Source organism: Neofelis nebulosa, chromosome 7, assembly GCF_028018385.1.
Source record: "Neofelis nebulosa isolate mNeoNeb1 chromosome 7, mNeoNeb1.pri, whole genome shotgun sequence".
In the NCBI taxonomy this organism is placed as follows: Eukaryota; Metazoa; Chordata; class Mammalia; order Carnivora; family Felidae; genus Neofelis; species Neofelis nebulosa.
The window spans coordinates 35496749-35519095 of NC_080788.1; the positions used below are offsets into that span (position 1 = coordinate 35496749).

Here is a 22347-nt window from a genome sequence, read left to right on the forward strand (position 1 = left end):
CCGGGCGCGCTCGCAGCGCCCCCGCCCCCTCGCCGCAGTCGCCGCCGCCCGGCTGGCTCGGCCTCGCGGCGCGGGGACCGGCGGCGCCGCATTCCCGGCCGGTCCGCGAGCCATGGCCCAGGCGGGCGAGGAGGCGCTGCCCGGGCCCGAGCCCGCGGTGCAGATCCGCGTCGCCATCCAGGAGGCCGAGGACGTGGAGGAGCCGGAGGACGAGGAGGAGGGGACCGAGGCGCGCGGCGCGGGGGACCCGGCTCGGTACCTGAGCCCCGGCTGGGGCAGCGCCAGTGAGGAGGAGCCGAGCCGCGGGCACAGGTAGGCGCGGGGGCGCGGCCCGGCCGAGCGGGGGGCGCGGGGACAACTCCGCGGGCCGAGCGGCTCGAGTCGGCCGCGGCGGGGCCGCCGGCTAGGGGCGTCCCACCCGGGCGGAACCTGCTTTCGGCGGCTGTGGGTGCCCCGCTCCGCAGCTGTCACCCGCCCCGGCCGGGGCTCCTGGCGCTGGCGGCGGGGCTCTCAGGGGCCTGGACGTCGGCATGCCCTGGGACCCGGGAGGAAGTCCTTCCCGGGCCACCCTCGCCATCTCCTCCTCCCCCGGAGGAGGCTCTCGCTGCGTGCGCTCACCCGGGACCCTCCAAAAAGCCTGGTTCGGTCCCGTCTCCCCCCTAACCCTCCGAGAGTGGCCCACCTCCCCTGGAGAGGAGGGCCCTCACTGCCATTATCGCCCTGTTTATCAGTCCGAATGGGTGGGGGCAGGCCAGGCCCAGCTGACACTTGCTGCTGGGGGATCCGAGGAGTGATTCCACGGTGTAGCGAGCTCTCCTGCTCGGATTTGGAATCAGCTCAAGGCTTGCTGCTCCCCTTCTCGAGGGCCGGGGATTCCCATTTTCAGGCAGCCTCCCCCACCTGACTCCCGAGCTTGCATCATCATCTTGCTGCCTTGCTGTTGGGTTCCTGAGTGATGGGTAGTCTGGAGCTGTTATGGCTGTTGTAGGCCACCTGTGTAACGGTGCCAGTGGGCCCTGAGCTCTTGTCAACAGCCGGAGACCTTGGACCAATGTCCACTAACGCCCACGCCTTTCAGGTCTGTGGGTTCCCCCCGATATTCAATATCCCTCCCGATATTGAAAGGACATACAGTATGGAGTATCCGTGGATACCAGAGTAGCGCAGTGGTGGAACTTGCAAATTCTGGGAAATGCCAACAGGCACTTCGTAAAAGCCCTCTTTCTTCTGGGTTCCTGTGCCCGTGCCTCTTAGCTGTCAGGGTTCTGCAGGATGATTCCCTGGCAGGCATAGCTTTACTTCACTGGCAGAGGACTCAACTGAAGGGCGTGAGGATACTGGGTCCAGAGCCATTCCCCGTCCCTGGCTTGACCCCTCTGCAGTGGAAGGGGTCTGGATTTAGGCACCCAGAGATTCGGGGCGGTTCCGTGGAGACAGAGGTATTGGAGGAGGAAAGGCCAGCCCAGCAGTTGAGAGCAGGAAAGCTGAGCCACAGCAGATGACACAGTAGCCACAGTTGACATAGCAGAACTCCGTATACTGTAAAGCTTGATTCATTCACTCATTCACTCAGCTCCGTACTGAGTATTGAGAGTATAAAAATGATGACTCCACAGTCACTGACATCTCAGTCTTGAAGGGAAGGCAGTCACCTAGTCAAACAATTTCAGAAGTTACATAAAATCGCTCAGAGTGGCTGATCCCTTCTGATTTGATTTGCCTGTGACTCTGGCAAAGAGCTGTCCCCTATACTAGGGGACTAAGTTTTGAGAGATCTAGGAAAGATCCCTCTGTGGAAATCTAGGAGAACGTGATCCTCATTGGGTGGGCTTCTTACCCCCACCACTCTCCCTCCAGAGCCTCCCTTCGCTCCCAGCTCCAGGGACTTGGGAGTCTCATGGAGCATTCAGTTTGAAGCGTTTCTTGCTGCCCACTGGCAGAGAGTTGACACTAGAAAACCCCTGGGGGGCTCTTTAGGGCGGTGGAGCCGACTGAGCCCAGCAGGCAGACGTCCAGAGCAGGAGAATGTAGCCAAGAACAGTATCCGTGCTGCCCCCTGTTTGGGCTAGCCTGGCACAGCATTCCCTCCCCTGCTCCCCCCACTCTGTGCGGATACTTCTTGGCTTCTAGAGTCTGCAGGAGAAAGCCCAGGTTCCTAAAGCTGTTCCTAGAGATTTAGCACCCAGGTTTACCACCACCCTTGGCCCATTGTTTCTTTCCCTGCCTGTGTTAGCAATTCATGCTCCCGCAGCACGAACCCATCTGGGTCCCTGAACACAGGGTGCAGTTTCCTGTCCACATACTTTTGCACTCCCTCCTCTGGGGCTCTGATCGATTGATTGGTTGATTGGTTGATTGATTGATCTCTAGTCCGCCTTAAAACCTCACTGCTTCATCCCCACTGCCCCTAACCGCGCCCCCCCCAAAGCTGTTTGTTTCCTGCCCTCCGTGTTGCTGTTGCCGTAGCACTCTGCACGTTTTGTACCTAGCACTTGCCTCAGTTGTAACTGTATAATTCTGTCTCCTTCACAAGAATGTGGACATCCTGAATTCAGGGACCAAGCTTGCCTTGTTCTCATTGTATCCTCAGCACCCAGCATGTAGCAAGTGTTTCTGAATATTTGTTGAATGAATGCACGTCTCTATGATTGCATCACACCATCGGGTTGAAATATTTGTGTGTTTTTCTTCCACCAAACGGAGATCCTTAAAGGCAGTGACCTTGCCTTAGTCCTCTCTACACCGCCAGTACTTAGCCCAATACTAGGTTCTTCCCTGGGGTACAAGCAATAGCGGAAATGAGAAAAATGTTCTTTAGCCTTCTTCCCACGTCTTGCTCGCTAAACGGTGTCTTTTTATTGTCACCTTTGGGAAATAAAGATTTCAAACATACAATGTGAAAGAGTAGTATGGTGAGCATTCAGATATCCACCATCAAGATTTAACAGTTATTAATATTTTGCCATATTTGTTTGATGGACATATGTATGGATTTCTCAGAACCATTTGAAAATAAGTTATACACAAGACTTACTATACCCTAAGCACTTTATTTTGGAGCTCTTAATAATGACATAGTATCCATAATGCTATTATTGCAAGGAAGAGAATTAACAGGGATTCTTTAGTGTAATCCCTAAAATGATCCAATAACCAAGTTCCTTATTTGGGTGTCCTCTGAGTCGTCCCACACTGCATTTTATAGATATTCCTTTTTGCCCTCCAACCAGAATCCGATCCAGGGGGTGGCATTGCCTATTATGTCCCTTTAGAATCTTCTTATCTAGAACATTCACATTTTTTTTTGTAATGCATTGCTATTTTGAAATAAGAGGCCAGATGTCTCATTGAATGTTTCCCAGTTTGAATTGGTCTGATTACGGTGTCATCATCTACTTTAACTTGCTCCTTTGTTTTTTTTTTTTTTGTTTTTGTTTTTTAAAAATATTTATTTATTTTTGATACAGAGAGAGAGCATGAGTGGGGGAGGGGCAGAGAGAGAGGCAGACACAGAATCCGAAGCAGGCTCCAGGCTCCGAGCTGTCAGCACAGAGCCCGATGCGGGGCTCGAACTCACAAACTGCGAGATCATGACCTGAGCCGAAGTTGGACGCTCAACCGACTGAGCCACCGGGCGCCCCTAACTTGCTCCTTTGTACCCTGTGTTTCCTGTAAACTGGAAGCTAGGCTAAGGGCTTGGCTCAATTTGGGTTAAACGTTTTGGCAAGAGCACCTCATAGGCAATGCCACGGACTTTTGGTTGCCTTCACCTCAGGTGGCTGTCACCAGAGTGATGCTCTAATTTGACCACTTGACTCAGAGACCACTTGATCTCTCCATTGTGAAGCTGTGTCTCTTCTTCTGCAAGGAACAAGTGATATGGGGGTTCCTGTGAATATTCTTTCACCAGTGCCCTTCACCTAATGGTTTTACCATCTACTGATCCTTGCCTGAGAGTCAACTCCTCAGGAATTACCAATTGGTGATTTTATAATTTTATTAGCCTTTGTTCACTTATTAACTGGCATTTTTCTGTATCAGAGAGCCTTGCTCATCATCTGGGATTGAACAAGTGTCCCTCCTACTGAGGCAACATAAATGCCTAATGACCAGCTTTTGAAGAGAGGAGTGGCTGTAATAGTCACGTCAAATATTGTAAATTAGAGCCCTCCTTTGGGGCTCTCCTCGATTCATCGATTTTTATTTGCTTTTTGAAAATTAGTTACATTCATTCTTTTTGATGTTCAAAATGTCCTTGATTAAGTAGGGAGACCCCTTCAGGTTGGCTTCAGGATAGCCTTTTGGAACATGCCCTTTCGTTTTCGAGCACTTTCTTGCTTTCTCTTGCTAGATATTCTGGGCTTACTTGGTACTTTTCCTATCCCGGTCATGGGACCCAGCCATTTCCACAGGAATCCTTGTGGCTAGTATTTTTCAAATACTAGCAGAAGGGTATTTAGAAACCAAGACCTGGAATTAAGAGTGCTAATTTCTACTGGGGCAACACTGGTTTTAGACCCTTTCCATAGAGCTGGGAAATGCATTTTAAAAAATAACTTAATGTTGATAATTCCAATTCATATTTAACATAATAGGGTTTTTGATTTACTTTTATTTTTTTTACACTGACAATCTTGATTCCGAATAGCATTAACATATTTATTTGTTTGCTTTGTCTTCCAATGTGTAAAAATGATTTACAATTATAATACTAAATATTAGCATGAAGAATAAAATCACTGAAGCACACCTTCATTTAACAGACAGAAACATCTAGGCTCCTTTCTCTTCGGGATGTTTCTGGGACCTTGCACGAGCCATCTTTTCTCTGCTCTGGATGATGATAATGAAAGGCTCCATTTATTAATGCCAACTGTGTACCAGATGTGGAAGTAAATACAGTGTAAACATTTCTGCTTCACACAGCAAACCATTTAGACCTGCAGAGACGTCCACTGGTTGCACTCCTTTTGCAGGCGCTAGGAAGATTCCAGAAGAGCATGGCAGAAGACAGGGTTAGAGAAGAAGGTCATGATGTCTGTAATAACTAAGAACCCATTGGCCACCCAGACATAGCATGGGGCCTCTGCTAGTGGCATCCAAAATATAATTGTTCCCATACTGCCTTTTCCAAACTTGGACACATCCCCGTGTATGTTTCCAACTTGTCTCTATGAAAAACCTTTCTTTTTGGAATCTGCCCTTGTGTTTGTTTTCATATTGCATGATCAATTTTGTTTACCTTTTGAACCTTTTCAGCCTCGTTATCTTGTCCTAAAGGCAAGTCAAAAGGAACTATAGACAGATTGTCCCGGATCCTACTGTTTTTCATAAATGATGCTTGCTCCTTTTTGTTCAATATCTTCCTTCTTGTTGTCCGCCATTTTCTTGGTATTGGTGGCCAAAGCACCATACTCGGCTAGACCATCTGCAAAGATAGGTGATGAATCCAAGAAATCTTTGCTGTACGAAAAGCCATAGTGAGGAGCTCACTATTCCACCATTTTATTTTGGATATTTTTATTCATGAGGTGTCATTCGAATAACCACTTAATTAATATCTCCAGATTATCTTGAGATTTTATGAGAAAGGCAGCCCTGGAGATTTATGTTGTACTTATTTCCCTAGATCATCTGTAAATATGATTAATATTTCAACACTGATCTGTGGAGCCCCATCATCTGTTTTGAAGTGTACCTCCTCATTTCTACCCTTTACTTTAATTTCTAGCAGGTTTACCGTTACAAAAAAAGAACACGTCAGTACTCCTAATTTACAATGGTTTATTTAAAAGGAAACAAGACTGTAAACGTAAAACTTTGTTTCAAAGTCCTCTTGAAAGACCACTAATGGCTTATTCACCGGTAACCATACTTCCTGTCTCAAAGAATCCTGCAGATTTGCTCTTCCAGAAACTATTCACTTTACACCGGCAATACTTTGTAAATTCCTACTATGTTGGTTCGTGCCAGAATGAAGGACACTGATATGGTTCAAGGGCACTAATAAGATATGCACACAGTAGCTTCAATACAAGTACAGGCAAGGGTTAGGAGAAGTTGAAATGATTTGCTTCCTGAGAGAGTCGCTTTGAGATGGGGCTTGATGTGTGGCAGGGATTTGGACCTGAGAGATAAGGCAAGATGTTTAAGGAGTTGGAACAGTATGCCCAAAGGGACAGAGTCCAGAAACCTGGTGACACTTACAGGGATCTGTGAATCTTTTACATGCTTTTATTTTAGAGCAAAGGATCTGAAGGGAAATAGACAAAGATTCCTTTGGAAGCTGCTTGCAGCCAGATTCTAAATGAATCTGAATAAAGGGCTAAGGACTTTGGATTTTATTTAACAGAATAGAAAACATTAGTATTAGTATTAGAGTAGAGCAGGGACATAGCGGTTCTTCAGACCATGTAAAAAGGCACAGAGTGGAAGAGGCTTAACCCAAAATACAGCAAGAGTGGACGCAGAGGGAGATGGCAGGAGATGGGAAGACAGAACCCTAGAAAGGTTCTGGTTAGGAAATATGTGAAGGATGCAGGGATTGAAAAGGATGTTGATATCCAAGAGGTAATTTAAATTCTTCCTTTAGAACAATTGCCTTACCTCTCTGCCTGACCAGAAAAAGGAGCAACCAACATCACTGTTTACGTGCAAGGAGGAAAGGAAGAAACAAGGTTATTTTCTAAAGGAGCCGAATGGGGGCGCCTGGGTGGCGCAGTCGGTTAAGCGTCCGACTTCAGCCAGGTCACGATCTCGCGGTCCGTGAGTTCGAGCCCCGCGTCAGGGTCTGGGCCGATGGCTCGGAGCCTGGAGCCTGTTTCCGATTCTGTGTCTCCCTCTCTCTCTGCCCCTCCCCCGTTCATGCTCTGTCTCTCTCTGTCCCAAAAATAAATAAAAAACGTTGAAAAAAAAATTTTTTAAAAATAAAGGAGCCGAATGAATCAGCTCATGATCTGGGGTTGCTAGGTAGAGCTTGTACCTGCAGAGTAACTCCTTCTCCATATAAAGCCCCTATTTAATCGCTCCCTGCCTATCCACCCTAAAGGGAAGCCTTCCAGTTGGCATGTGCCATCCGTGGATATAGAATCAGCTAGGAAGAAAATCAGAGTATACAGCTGTGGAGGGAACCGATATGGACCCGCCAAGAAAAAGCAACCCAGACCTCCCTTCACTCTTTGAACTGAATAGCCACGGAGCAGAACTCCCCACCTCTTAAGTGTGGACTGTATACAGTGATTCCCTTCCAAAGTGCGCAGTATGGAAAGAGAGGGGGGACCAGTAACTTCACAGTGGAGACACAAAATAACACTACCGCAGCCAGGGTCACCGTCCACAGTGATCAGGTATGTTGATAGTCCCCTTGATATCCTGTGATGAGAATGGAAGTTTACCTCGGTGCTTCTCTTCCCTGAAAGCCATACCCACCGTCTAATCCTAAAACAATATATCAGATAAATCCCAAATGCAGAGCTTTCTACAATATCTGACCAGTACTTCTCAACACAGTCAAGGTTATCAAAAATAAGGAAAGCCCGAGAAACTGTGTCGGCCAGGAGAGGCCTGGGAGACACAACGACTACTCGGAATCTAGTATCCTGGATGGGATCCTGAAAGAGAAACAGGCCATTAGGTAGAAACTAAGGAAATCTGAATAAGGGATTAGCTAATAATAATGTATTCGTATTAGTTCGTTAAATGCCTTGTACTAACACAAGATATTAATAATAGAAGAAGCCTGATGTGGGATACATGGGGACTCTCTGTACTCTTTTCACCATTTTTCTATAAATCTGAAATTATCCTATAATAAGTTTATTTAAACAGATTTTGAATAAAGAAACGGTGAATTGTTTACCAATCACATGAAGAAAACCAATTACACAAAATTAAATGAAAAACTGATCCCAGAAGATATAGAGGTGATGCTGTTGGAAACAAAGAGACTTTTGGGGCGCCTGGGTGGCTCAGTTGGTTGAGCGTCCGACTTCGGCTCAGGTCATGATCTGGCAGTTTGTGAGTTCCAGCCCCGCATCGGGCTCTGTGCTGACAGCTCAGAGCCTAGAGCCTGCTTCGGATTCTGTGTCTCCCTCTCTCTAACCCTCCCCTGCTTGTGCTCTGTCTCTCTCTCTCTCTCAATAATAAATAATAAACATTAAAAAAAATTTAAAACAAAGAGACTTTTAAAAATGTAGACTCTGGAGAGTACCCCAAGAGGGAATTTAAGAGACTGCATCCACAAAACAAGAACAGGATGCTTTTAAAAAGGAGCAGTTTGAAAACATAAAAGAGTTCTTGGAGAATACATAATTCCTGAAATTAAACAATTCATCAAGAATGATTAGAAGGTAATGTCAGAAAATCTCTTGCAATGTAAATCAAAGACAAAGACAACGAGGTCAATATGAAAAAGAGGGTAAGAGTCATAGAGGATTGGGGCGCCTGGTGGGCTCAGTCAAGCATCCCATTTCAGCTCAGGTCATGATCTCACAGTCTGTGAGTTTGAGCCCTGCATCGAGCTGTGTGCTGACAGCTCAGAGCCTGGAGCCTGCTTTGGATTCTGTGTCTCCCACTCTCTCTGCCCCTCCCAAATCACACTCTGTCTCTCTCACTCTCAAAAATGAATACACGTTTAAAAAAAATTAAAAAAAAAGGAGTTATAGAGGATCAATCCAGGTGGTCAACTAACAGGACTTTAAGAAAGAAATGCAATCTTGGCAAATGCCTCCACCCTGCACAGATCAGTGTTTGTACCATCATAAAGGTAAACACAACTGATTAACTTTCTACTTTTAGTATCTATAGACAAAACATGGAATATTAGTTACAGAGTAGAATGTAAATATGGACCATGACAAAATAACATAAAGGTACATCTGGGAGAATTTGAAAGGCTGGAAATGGAAGGAGAGGGAAAGAACACACCTATCGTATGTAGTGAGGAAGTGAGAAGTATCATTTAATGTTGATGGAATAAGGAACAGAATTTTAAATGTATTATTTTAAAACACAATTAGAAGGCTATTAAAAAACCCCAAAATAACATAAAATTTTAAAAATTGGAAAAAGAGGCTTTGGGAGACGAGTGACCCCCATGTTGAAAATTGGCATGTGAGGAGTAGAATGAGCATATTTTATAGAACCATAAGGCAACTCTCCTAAGAACTAAATGGTTGACTAGAGGTTGCCTTTAGGGAGGAGAGGTGAAGTTGGAGAGGGTGGCGGCAGGGGGGGGATCGTTGCTTTCTTTGTAAGTTATGCACTATGTTGTTTCATCTTTTGCTTTGTGTTTTTTATTTCACTTTAATGTTTAAGATTCATTTTTGATGAGCTATTAATAGTGTCCAATGGAGAAGTAATGAGGACAGTTGGAATGGAAAAGGGAACAGATGGGAGACACTGCAGAATAAAATCAACACTTGATAATTGGTTCGATGTGGGGGCAAAAAGAGAGGGCTAAAAGATGCATCTTGGGTTTTGAGCCTAAATGCAGAGAAGAGTGAATAGGGAAAGTAGTCAGTGGGGCAGTTTGGGAGGAAAGATACATGGTTTTTGCAGGACGGTTGTAATTGACAGAAAGTTACCAACATTCATATTTAAGAGATATAAACTTCTTTAATGTTCGTAAAGGATACTGGTCTTTTTTCATTCAAAGGCTGTTGCACGAAGCAGGAAAGAAGGCAGCGTGCTCCCAGATGTGCAAAAAGGCCTTGCCTCTCAGGATCCCCCTTTGGAGATATACAGTTGCCGATGACAGCACCCATGTAGTGAGGGGTCCTTAGGGTGCAAGGACCTTGCAGAATGGTTTATATCACCTCCCCAGGACTGCCCACCTGTTCTGGAATCTCTGGCTACCTGCCTGTCTGCTTACTGGCTGCAAATAACCGATGCAGAATCCCGTCCCCCCTCCCCCAAACACACAGTGTGGATTATTTACCATCAGACTGTATGAAAAGAGGAGCTTCCCAGATAGAATGCCCCTTGCCAGGTCTAGGCTTCAATCCGACCCAAGGTCAAGCTCTGCAGAAGGTGATAGTTCAATTCTGGACGTAATAGATTTGAAGTTTTAACGGGCTGTCCACGTGGAAGCATCAGGCAGGTAGCTAGGAATTGAGGATGGGGTCTCAGGCATGAGAGAAGGATCGAGGGGTAGGTAGAGGCAGGTTTGAATTGGATGTGCTATCCGGCAGCTGAAACCTATTGGTTGCCAGGGGATAAAGGGTCAAGGATAGATCCTTGGAGAAATGGGAGCAGAATGAGGAGACTGAAAGGGCAATTAGATGGGGAGAAGAATCAGAAAAGGACAAATCACAGAAGCCCAGGGCTAGAGGTACCGAGAAGAAAGAGGTCAACAGCGTCCCATCCTGCCGCAGGCATAAGAGGACCAAGGTGGAGAAAAGGGCCCTGGATGCGGTGGATGCTTCGGCAGATGCCCAGACATACAGAACAAGCTTGTGGGGAGGGAGGGCATGTCCAAGGGAGGTCTGGGCAAGTCTGCTTCGATGAACGTCATCTTCTCAACCAAGTTTGTCATAGAATCCTCTGCAGGGAGTAAAGGCTTCCCATGACAGACGTTGGAAAGGACGGGAAGCTCTAGAATGGGCACTGGAGAAATTGAGAAATTACATCCCCATCCTTTCATTATGTTTTATTTGTTTATGAGATAACTTTTAAAAAATATGTATTTATTTTTGAGAGACAGAGAAACAAAGCGTGAGTGGGGAATGGGCAGAGAGACGGAGACCCGAAGCAGGCTCCGGGCTCTGAGCTGTCAGCACAGAGCCCCACGTGGGGCCCAAACCCACGAACCGTGAGATCACGACCCTGAGCCAAAGTCGGATGCTTAACCAACTGAGCCACCCCGGCGCCCCTCCATTGGATTTGTGACTTCCCTGTGCCCTGATGGATCCTGTTTTTTCTTTCAACATTTATTTATTTTTGAGAGACAGAGACAGAGTGTGAGCACGGGAGGGGCAGAGAGAAAGGGAGACACAGAATTCAAAGCTGGCTCCAGGCTCTGGAGAGCACAGAGCCCCACGCGGGGTTTGAACTCACAGACTGCGAGATCATGACCTGAGCCTAAGTCCACTGCTTAACCAACTGAGCCACCCAGGTGCCCCATGAGATTACTTTTTGTAATAGACTCAACTACTCTAGTTGCGGGGTAGGACTTACTAGTGTGTGGGTCCCTTTGATGGTCTGGTCACCTCTGATATACTTTCGATTTGTAGTAAGTTAGACCATTTTGCTAATATCTGAGTCCACTCAAAGCTCTTCACTGGTCATTAGCATACACCTCATCCCAACTCCTCTGTATTCTCATCCTTGTCATTGGGGCTCAGACTTTCCCATGCGTTTGTAGTTATTGTATCTGGTGTATTCAACTTATCTAGTTGAACTGCTTTTTAGGGTGTGAACTTTCTCTAATAGAGTGAAAATCCGTTCTGTCCATGTTGCCTCTCCTTTTTCATTCCATTGATTGTGCCACTGACACTTTGCAGTTAGCATGTTTTAAGGACCGCTTTGTCAAAACAATATTACTCTCCTACTATTTGGCTGTAAGTAATAGAAAACCCAGCTAACAGGTGAATTATGCAAACGGACATTATCTTTCCCGTGTAATCAGAAATCTGCAGGTAGGTAGTTAGAGGAATTGGTTCAGCAACTCAATAATATCAGAGCCAATAACGTCAAGAAGTCAGGCCAAGCTAATTCTTGTGGCCTTTTCCTTTTTTAAAATTTATTTACTTATTTTGAGAGAGAGCGCGTGTGTGCCTGTGTGTGCACACACTTGAGTTGGGGAGGGGCATAAAGGGGGGGGGTAGAGAGAGAACCCTGAGGAGGCTCCCCACTGTCAGCGCAGAGCCCGATGTGCAGCTTGAACCTTTGAACCATGAAATCATGACTTGAGCCAAAACCAAGAATCTGATGCTTAACTGACTGAGCCACCCAGATGCCCCATTTTGGCCTTTTTCTTTTGGTAGTGAAATAGCTGCCACCACCCCAACCATCACATCCACACTCAAATCAGTTAAAAAGAGAAGAGGTAGGGCCAAAAGATTTTCACTTGTGTGTTATTGGCCATATCACGACAGGTGGCTCAGATGGCTATTACCTGTAACAGATGCTGAGAAAGTACATGTTTAGTTTTGTTTTTGTCTTTTTGTAGCCTCCATAATAAAGAAAGGTAAGCGAGAGTTTGCTATCAGATGTTGGTTGAATCTATTATCTACCACAGCTATCTTCTAGAAACTTCTAAAATATTCAGCTTGTCTGATGTTTAAGTTGACTTTGACCTGTTTTATCTGCTTCTATAGGCTGCCTTAAAATATTCCTTTAGTTTGCCATCCCATTTTTAAAAGGCTTTTTACAAAACATACTTTTAGGGGTGCCTGGGTGGCTCAGTCGGTTAAGTGTCCGAGCCTTGATTTTGGCTTAGGTCATGATCTCACGGTTGCTGAGTTCAAGCCCCATGTTGGGCTCTGCACTGACAGTGAGGAGCCTGCTTGGGATTCCCTCCCTCTCTGCCCCCTACCCGCCCTCTCAAAAATAAATAAACTTATAAAAGAAAACCAAACCCTCCCCCCAAAACTTATCATCTTAACCATCATTAAGTGTACAATTCAGTGGCATTAAGGACATTCACGCCGTCGTGCACCCATCACCACTTTCCATCTCTAGAACTTTCTGTCTTTTCCACCTGAAACTCCATACCCATTAACTATTAGCTCCCCATCCCCCCCTCCCCAGTCCTCGGTAACCGCCGGTCCCCTTTCTGTCTCTGTGAATTTGACAGCTCTAGATCCTTCATGTCACTGGCATCACGCGGTATTTGTCTTTTGAGGACAGACTCATGTCACTTAGCATCGTGTCTTCAGGGTCCATCCACGTGGCAGTATGTATCAGAATTTCCTTTTCAAAGCTGAATTACATTCCCTCCGATGCATGGATGTGCCACATTTTGCTGATTCAGTCGTCCATCAGTGGACATTTTTGGTTCTGCCTTTTGTCTACTGTGAACACGCCGCTGTGAACTTCCTGAGCCTGCTGGGGACTCAAGCAGGTGCTCCCAACAGAGTCGAAGCACACTGAATGCTGTTGGTGGCTCGGTGTCTGCATCCCTCCCAGGAGATGCTCTCCCTACTCAGAACATGTTAATGGAGACTCCGGGCCTGATGGTCATGTTACTGGAAATCAAGCTGCCACATAGGAAAGTGGTAATTTTTTTATTCTGGAAGTAATTAAAAAAAATTTTTTTTTAACATTTATTTATTTTTGACAGACAGAGAGAGAGAGAGAGAGAGGGACAGAATCTGAAGCGGGCTCCAGGCTACGAGCTGTCAGCACAGAGCCCGACACGGGGCTTGAACTCACAAACCGTGAGATCGTGACCTGAGCCGAAGTCGGATGCTTAACCGACAGAGCCACCCAGGCGCCCCTCTGGAAGTCATTTTTAACCAGTCCTTTTTGTTGAATAAGATATGTATGATAGTGGATAGTACATAATTTAATGTGGTAATTAAACATACAAAAAAGAAGCCACCTTCTAGAGCTTCGAATTAATGGCGTCACCTGCGAGGCAGATCGTCACAAAGTCCCTATATGTTTATGGTTTTGAAGTGTTTGTAATCCCTTGGTGGAAGGTTTGCCTGCCTAAAGAAGCTTTGCTCAGGATTTCTTTGGCTTGCTCTCATATCCTAAGACTCTCAGGGAGAGGGGGAGGAAGTCTGTCCAGCTGGAACTACTGGTGGGTATGGGTTTCATTTAGAAAGGCCCTGGTGAATGGGATCGTTTCCCGATTCCATGGCAGGGTCCCAACGACACATGGAAAGGATATGTGTGCTGGCTTTGGGGACAGAAAACTGGAGCTTCAGTCCTAGATGTGAGGTGCAAATGAATGTACCTGTCACCTACTCGGTTCTCAGGGTGTGCCAGGCATTCATGTGACCATTTCCATGTATTAGTTGATTTACTGTTCGTAACAGTCCTATCAGGAGAGTGACTATGGTGATTCCCAGTGGCCAGATAACAGAACTGAGGTGTGGCAGGGAGTGGGGTTCCTTGCCTGAGTTGACTCAGTTAATAAATGGTGGCGTCGGGATTCGAACCCCCATGGTCTACCTCTAGGATTGGGACTCTTAGTGAGTCTGCTAAATTACCTTCCAGAAATCAGGATTGGGGGGGAGGAGTGGGGAGGGAAGAATAAGGAGGGAACGTGAAGAGCATCCCGTCAATGGCACAGCAGCACAGAAACGTTCGTAGACGGTGGTGTTATTTTAGTGACCCTCGGTCCACCTTAAAAACAAAAGCTTGATTTCTTAGCTCGTTGGGCACAGTTTAGCCCCTTGTGATCACCAGGTGATACCCCCTCTGAGGAGCGCAGTTCGAGTGGGAGCCAGTGAAGTTTCCTAGAGCTGCACCACAAACTGGGTGGCTTAGAACCACGGAATGTATTGCCTCACATTCTGGAGGCCGGAAGTAGGGAATCCGGGGTGTCAGCAAGACGCCCTCCCCTCGAGGGTCTGTTCTGGGCCAGTGCCCTGGCTTCTGGTGGTTTGCTGGCCGCCCTTGACGGTCCTGGGCTTCTGCTCATCACCCCCATTTCCACCCTCACCCTCACACGGCATTCTCCTTGTGTGCGCGTGCCCAGATCTCCCCTTTTGATGAGACGCCGGTCGTAGTGGATTGGGGCCACCCTGCTCTGGTGTGACCTCCTCTTGAACTGATTACATCTACAGGGCCCCATTTCCGAGTAAGATCACATCCTGACATACAGGGCTTTGGACTTCAACGCAAGAAATTTGGGGGTGGGGGGGGACAGCAGTTCAGCCTGTAACCTTCCCCCCCCGCCCCGTGTCTCCTTCTGGTCTCAGTGGCACCACAACAAGTGGGGGCGAGAACGAGCATGAAGACGGGGAGCAGGAGTGGAAGCCCCCAGACCAGGAGTTGATCAGGAAGCTGGTGGATCAGATCGAATTCTACTTTTCTGATGCAAACCTGGAGAAGGACGCCTTCCTGCTAAAGCACGTGAGGAGGAACAAGCTGGGGTATGTGAGCGTCAAGCTACTCACATCTTTCAAAAAGGTAAGCCTTCGTCCTCACACGCTGCCTCCAGGATTTCAGGGGTGTTTGGGGGTTTCAGTTCTCAATATTGTTTGCCCACATGATACCTGACGACTAGCGATTTTTTGCCCCCTGACATAGAGAAACATGATCAAGAATAGAGATTTAGGATCGTTATTAGCAGCATCGCGGGGGAGCCTGGGTGGCTCAGTCAGTTAAAGCGTCTGTCTTCCGCTCAGGTTATGATTTCATGGTTCATGGGTTCAAGACCCCCATCAGGCTCTGTGCCGACAGCTCAGAGCCTGGAGCCTGCTTTGGATTCTGTGTCTCCCTCTCAATCTGCCCCTCCCCGGCTTATGCTCTCTCTCTCTCTAAAAAAGAAATAAACATTTAAAAAAAAAACAAAACAAAACCAACGACAACGAGTATCTTCCCAAGTATTAAAAGGGGCCTGGGTGTTGGGACAAACGTCAGCCGGTGGCAGTTGTGAAATGATAGTGCTTGCTCATAGTAAAGTTCAAACACTCTTGCCAGGCAAGTGGGTGACCAGGAGGGTGCTGTGCCAGGACACGGGGACTCCGTGGCCTTGAGAGACAACTACTGGGCCTAGAATTACGTGAAACCCAAGCTTTTCACCTGCCCAGTCGAATGAATAGGAAGAAGAAGAAGGAGCGCCCAGAACTCAGGGAGAGGAACCTTCAAGACTCCAGCAGTGTTTGTAAGACCAACATTCTCATTTATACAATGGGGACGTGGGGTATCTGATGCTTGCCGCCATCTGGGCCACAGACCGCACGTCCCTCCGGTGCACAGACCCAGCAACTGGACTGTGCGTGAATTCCCTACTTCTCAAAGTGTGGACGGACTAGCTGGAGCCAGCACCGTGTGTCTTCCGTGGGGGAAGCGTATTTACCAGAATGGAAAAGCACCACATGGCCCGTTGCATAACGGGATGTGTAACAGCTGGGTCCCGGCCAAGCCGCCTGTGCCCTTGGTCAGACATTCCCGGAGGAGAGCTTCTCTCCGTGGAGCTGTTCTCTGCCTCACCTGCTGGTAGAGTCGGCCCTCTCCTCTTGCTCTCTGGCCTTCATTCATTCATCAAACCTATTCATGCCGCACCCTGAGTGCTGCCTTAGGCACAGGATACATGACAGGAATGGGTTCTCTGCCCTTGCAAAGTCCAGGAAAGGCGAGAGATCAGTGAAGGATTGCAATATGACCAAAGGCAGTGAAAGAACAAAGTAGCGAGTAACCCTGCCTGGATAATTGAGAAGCCTTCCCAGAAGTGGTGACGTTGAAATAGGATCTTGGAGGGGGCGCCTGGGTGGCTCCGTCGGTTGAGCGTCCGACTTGGGCTCCGGTCACGATCGTGAGTTCGAGCCCCGCGACGGGCTCTGTGCTGACAGCTCAGAGCCTGGAGCCTACTTCGGATTCTGTGTCTCCCTCTCTCTCTGTGCCCCGCCCCCGCCCTCACTCTGTCCCTGTCTCTCTCAAAAATAAAGCAACATGAAAGAAAGAAAGAAAGAAAGAAAGAAAGAAAGAAAGAAAGAAAGAAAGAAAGAAAGAAAGAAAGGAAGAAAGAAAGGATCTTGGAGGGTGACTAGAAGTTTCCAGCGTATAGGAGAAGGAGGGAAGGGGCACTTCCTGTTGCAACGGAAAAGTCTCCCCTTCCTCCTGCGCGTCTCCCTTGTCTCACACCGTGAGCACACGCTGACGCCAGATGTACCTGTAGGGGGAGGACATCCCCACCCAGCAGTTCTCTGTCTACCTGGAGACAGCACCAGGCCATCCAGGGTAAGGCCCACAGCTAGTCACCTAGGTTACCCACAGCTTCTGTCCAACGTGGCTGCACATCAGAGGTTCCCATGACCTCCTCCCCTTTGGATTTGATCATTTGCTAGAATAGCTCACAGAGCTCAGGGAAACACTTACTTACGTTTACCAGTGTAATACAGGATATGATAACAGATACAGACAAACAGCCAGATGAAGAGATACCCGGAACGAGACCCCGAATGCAGGAGCTTCTGTCCCAGAGGAATTGGGGTGCATCACCCTCCATCCGGGAAGTGCCCTGAACCCCAAGGTATTGGGGTTTTCAGGGAGGCTTCCTCATGTGGGCTTGATCGACCATTATCTCAATTTCCTGACCTTCTCCCTTCTCTGAAAATCCCAAGCTTCTAACCACGGTTTGGTCTTTCTGGTGACTGGCCGTCAACTAGGAGCCATCCAGGAGCCCATCCAGAGTCGCCTCATCGGAACAAAAGGTACTCCTAGTGTTCTTATGACCTGGGAATGTACCGGGTGCCAGCAACCCCGTGCCAAGAACGGGGACAAAGAGCGATGTATATGTATTTTAGGGAGGTACTATTTCATCATTCTCTGGGAGGCCCAAGTTAGGTTTCATTCCAAGCTGAAACAGTCCACGTCAGTTTCGGGAGCTACGGCATTGGGATGTGAAAGATCTTTTGGAAGATTGTACGTATCAAACGCATCAGTGCAGAAACACAATTTCAGAGAAGTGTTTGAACGTTAACATCTCCGAGTCCTTTCGGAATGATAAATCACAATACCACACACGTCCAGAGAACAAAGAAGTGTTTGTGGGGGATCCCAAAATGAATCAGCCAGTAGACATTCCTTCACTCCTCCCCAGGGACCTGAAGAGGCAGCCCGATTTTCTTTCCTTTTGAAGCTGCCACTATAGATCTATTTACGAGGGCTTTTCTTTGTTGAAAAGTGGCTGCACAGTAGACATAGACTCCCCAACACCTTCAAAATGAGAACAAAGACCCTTTTCGTTCTAACTTTTTTTAACGTTTATTTATTTTTGAGAGAGCGAGACAGAGTGCGAGCGGGGGGAGGGGCAGAGAGAGAGAGGGAGACACAGAACCCCAGGCAGGCTCCAGGCTCTGAGTGGTCAGCCCAGAGCCCGATGCGGGGCTCGAACTCACAAACCAGGGGATCATGACCTAAGCCAAAGTCGGACGCCTAACCAGCTGAGCCACCCGGGCGCCCCCAAGGCTGTTTTCATTCTAAAGGCTTTCCTGCTAATCATCATAGGAAATGCATATGACAAACAGGGGAATTGCAGTTTCCGAAAAGGTTAGCAGGTTCTTCTAGTGATCGCACAAAGATATCACCTCCCTGACTCCTCCTCTTAAGTGGTGCCGGACACGCCTTCTAACGGCTCACAGACAGGCCTAGGATGTTCGGACTATCACGGAGATTTCCCAGTGGACTGTGCTCCTGGCTCCGGAGGGATATCGGGTGCTTGCCAGAGCCCGCTTCTCTCTCGATCGTGTGTGGTCTTCTGTGAGCTTCTCTAGCCCTCGGAGCAGGGCAGTACTGGCCTTTCCTCGAGCACGCCTGGCTCAGGGTCCAGGTCTAGGCAGGAGCTCCTCTTCCTCTCCCCCACTGGCTTTGGAGAAGGCTCCCCGCCGTCCCATCCTCAGCGAGCTACTGCCTAGCTTCCTCACCACCTGGCAGTGACCTTCCATCATCACCCTCACCCCTTCTGGAGCCCTGATCGGCCCCGTTCGCCTGAAGTCCGACCCTTTGCCTGGACCTCTGCCCACCTTCTGTTCTTGGTGTGTGCCGTGGACATCAGCCCGTGGGTTCTGTGTGTAGGTGACTTGTGGCTCCCACACCCCTAAGCCCACATCTGGGCCGTGTCACCCAGAGGCCACAGGCTCGAGCGGACAGCGCCCTGTCTGCAGGAGCCTGGCTGTACTGAGAGCTCTGCGAGGTTCCCCCCCGACACTGCCCTGTTAGGGAGCCTCCCACATTGAGTTCTGGGAAGTTCCTGTTTGGTCTCAGGGTTCCTCTGCAGAGTGGCTGCGTTGGCCTGGCCTCCGAGGACGGACGCAGGGTGATCTCGCCATTCCTGGCTCAGGTTACCCACCCCACCCACCTCCACAGTTCCTGCGGGATGCGATGACTCATTCTCCCTGGCATTCCCTCCAGCGGAAATGGGCCTCTTGAAAATTACTGTTTTACAGCATAAATATAGCCTTCATATACTGCGCGTTGATACGCACAATTTCCACTCAGGGAGGAGGGAGGGAGGGACTATTTCATCATTCTCTTTGAGGCCCTAGTTGGGTTTTACTCCAAGTTGAAACAGTCCACATCATTTTCAGGAGATATTCCAGTGAAATATGAAAGCTCTTTTGGAACTTTCTGGGTATCCAACGCATAAACGGAGAAACACAACTTCAGAAAAGCGTTTGAATGTTAAAAATCTCTGAGCCCTGTCAAAATGATAGCACGTGATGTTTGAAATGATGATAGCACACGATATTTATTGCGTACTTGCCATGAGCTAGACACTGTTCTAAGTTGTGCATATGTATGCATAATGTGTGTCTGGATGTAGGTATGTATATATCGATTTATTCATTCACTCCTCGCGACAACGCTGTGAGGCGGGCACTGTAAACGTGTCCATTTTACAGATGGGAGAGTTGAGGCACCGAGAGGTGGGAAAACGTCAGGTCTTACCACCGGCCGGAGGTGGGCTTTGGATTTGTGTATCTAACAGCCTTGTTCCAGGCCCTACAGGCTTAACCTCGAAACTTGTGTGGACTAGACTGTCTCCATCACCACAGAAAGTTGTGCTGGACGGCACTGCTCCAAACTGTGCTGCCTAGCTTGACATTGTGGAGAGCTCACTAGATTTTTGAATGCCTGCACACAGCGGGTGTGATTCTAGCGACCAGTGTTATGGGGGGGGGGGGGGGGGGAGGGAGGGAGGGGAGGGAGATTATAGAGGACACAAGAGGAGCAAAGACGATAGGTACCATTTCCGATGTTGCTTTGTCTTCTTCAGGTGAAACACCTGACCCGGGACTGGAGAACCACGGCACACGCCTTGAAGTACTCGATGAGCCTCGAGTTGAATGAGGACCACCGGAAGGTGAGGAGGACCACCCCCGTGCCGCTCTTCCCCAACGAGAACCTGCCAAGCAAGATGCTCCTGGTCTACGATCTCTACCTGTCCCCCAAGCTCTGGGCCCTGGCCACGCCCCAGAAGAATGGAAGGGTGCAGGAGAAGGTGATGGAACATCTGCTCAAGCTCTTTGGAACCTTCGGAGTCATCTCGTCAGTGCGGATCCTCAAGCCCGGGAGGGAGCTGCCCCCTGACATCCGGAGGGTCAGCAGCCGGTACAGCCAGGTGGGGACCCAGGAGTGCGCCATCGTGGAGTTCGAGGAGGTGGAGGCGGCCATCAGAGCGCATGAGTTCATGGTCATGGAATCTCAGGGCAGGGAGAACATGAAAGCCGTCCTGATTGGGATGAAGCCACCCAAAAAGAAACCTCCCAAAGACAAGAACCAGGACGAGGAGCCCGCTGCGAGCATCCACCTGAACAAGTCCCTAAACAAGAGAGTCGAGGAGCTTCAGTACATGGGTGACGAGTCTTCCGCCAACAGCTCTTCCGACCCCGAGAGCAACCCCACGTCCCCCATGGCTGGCCGGCGGCACGTGGTCACCACCAAGCTCAGCCCTGCTGGCCACCAGAATCTCTTTCTGAGCCCCAACGCCTCCCCATGCTCCAGTCCCTGGAGCAGCCCCTTGGCTCAACGCAAAGGTGTTTCCAGAAAATCCCCTCTGGCGGAGGAAGGGAGGCTGAACTGTAGCGCCAGCCCTGAGATCTTTCGCAAGTGCACGGATTATTCCTCCGACAGCAGCATCACTCCCTCCGGCAGCCCCTGGGTTCGGAGGCGCCGCCAGGCCGAGATGGGGACACAGGAGAAGAGCCCCGGGGCGAGTCCCCTGCTGTCTCGGAGGATGCAGACTGCCGATGGGTTACCTGTGGGGGTGCTGAGGTTGCCCAGAGGCCCTGACAACACCAGAGGGTTCCACGGAGGACACGAGAGGGGCAGGGCCTGTGTATAAATACCTTCTATTTTTAATACCCGCTCCATCAAAATACCTGGCATGATACAGAATGAGATTAGGTCCCCTTTGACAGATTTTGTATACGTGTAGACCTCTTAATTTATATATTTGTAATGTACATAGGTTGTCTGGTACGCCATGGTTTTAAGAGCACCTTCTAGTTCAGAACAACCAGCATGACCTTTATTTTGATGATGCCCAACGTGTATGAATGTTGCGGCTCTGCAGAGCTGTGGGACAGAGGCTCCTCCAGGGCGGGTCGGGCGGTGGGTCTCTTCCTCAGGACAGAGCTCCTGCCTGCGGTGACTGAGCCGACCTCGGCTAGCCATGCAAGAGCTTCCTGAGGACCCCCAGGGGCTCTGTCGTGTAATGGCAACTCGTTAAGCCGGTAGCATGGTGTCTTATGGGACCAAATGTATATTTCCTGTCAACTCAATAAATAATAAAACATCCGACTGGGAGTCCTGGCTCTGAAGTCCTAGATCGTGTCTGACAGAAGTCTGTGCCCCTCTGACAAGGCTGTGGGTGGTATGTCAGGAGGCCCTGAGGAGCTTAACGGAGACACATCTCTTGGAGGTCCTGCCCAGGGCAGCCCTGGGGCTCTCCTTGAGGCTCCGGCAGCCTGAGAGGTCGGCAGAGTTTGTGCAGATATGAGAGTACCGTGTCTCTCGTCACAGTGAATCCTACCCAGGCAGAGGCAGCTTAGTAAAGACCAAGCTCTCTGGATACGGTCCCCAGGCTGGCTCCTTTTCCTTGGTGAATGTCCATTGTCACTGGCAGCTTCTGATGTAGCAGAAGGAGCAGTGGCCTGGATTTTAGCGTTGGCTTATCCACTTGCCCTTTGGGGGAGTTTAGACAAGTGCCGTTTAATGAAATTTGTTGACAGTTATTGAACGGGACATCAGGGACTGTGCTTAGAGTTTTCCATGCATTATCTCATTTAATTCCCCCCCCCCCCCCCCCCGCCAAACCACGCAAGAAACTTTCAGGTATTATCCCCTTTTTACAGCGGAAGAAACAGACTTTATGTGGGTAACTAGCTTGTCCAGGGCCTAAGGACTGGGTTAGTAGAGCCGGCTTGAACCTAGCAGTCTGGCTCCAGAGCCCATACTCTTAGCCACCAGATGGTACACAGCATCTCTGAACCTCACCATCCACGTTCAAAAAAGAAGCAACCACAGAAGGTGCTCGTATTTATTCAGCACCTCCTATGTGCTAGGCGTTTTGCTAGATACGTTCTTTCATTTATTCTGTCAGTGTCCCTGGAAGATACTATTATACCAGTCGTACGCTGAAGCCGCTGAGGTACGATAATAGCTCAAGCCACTGTGGAAATGGAAAAGGAGAGTATGTGTTTAATTACACCGTTTTATAAAAATTAG

General features: G+C 48.7%; 1 protein-coding gene across 1 annotated transcript; it reads left to right on the plus strand.

The window, feature by feature from the left end:
• Nucleotides 1-21417, plus strand: LARP6 (La ribonucleoprotein 6, translational regulator). The gene is made up of 3 exons (XM_058737207.1): nucleotides 1-312; nucleotides 14874-15084; nucleotides 19895-21417. Exons 1-3 carry the CDS (start codon nucleotides 113-115, stop codon nucleotides 20960-20962), a joined length of 1479 nt encoding a protein of 492 aa, XP_058593190.1. The 5' UTR covers nucleotides 1-112; the 3' UTR covers nucleotides 20963-21417.
• The last annotated feature ends 930 nt before the right edge of the window (nucleotides 21418-22347 follow it).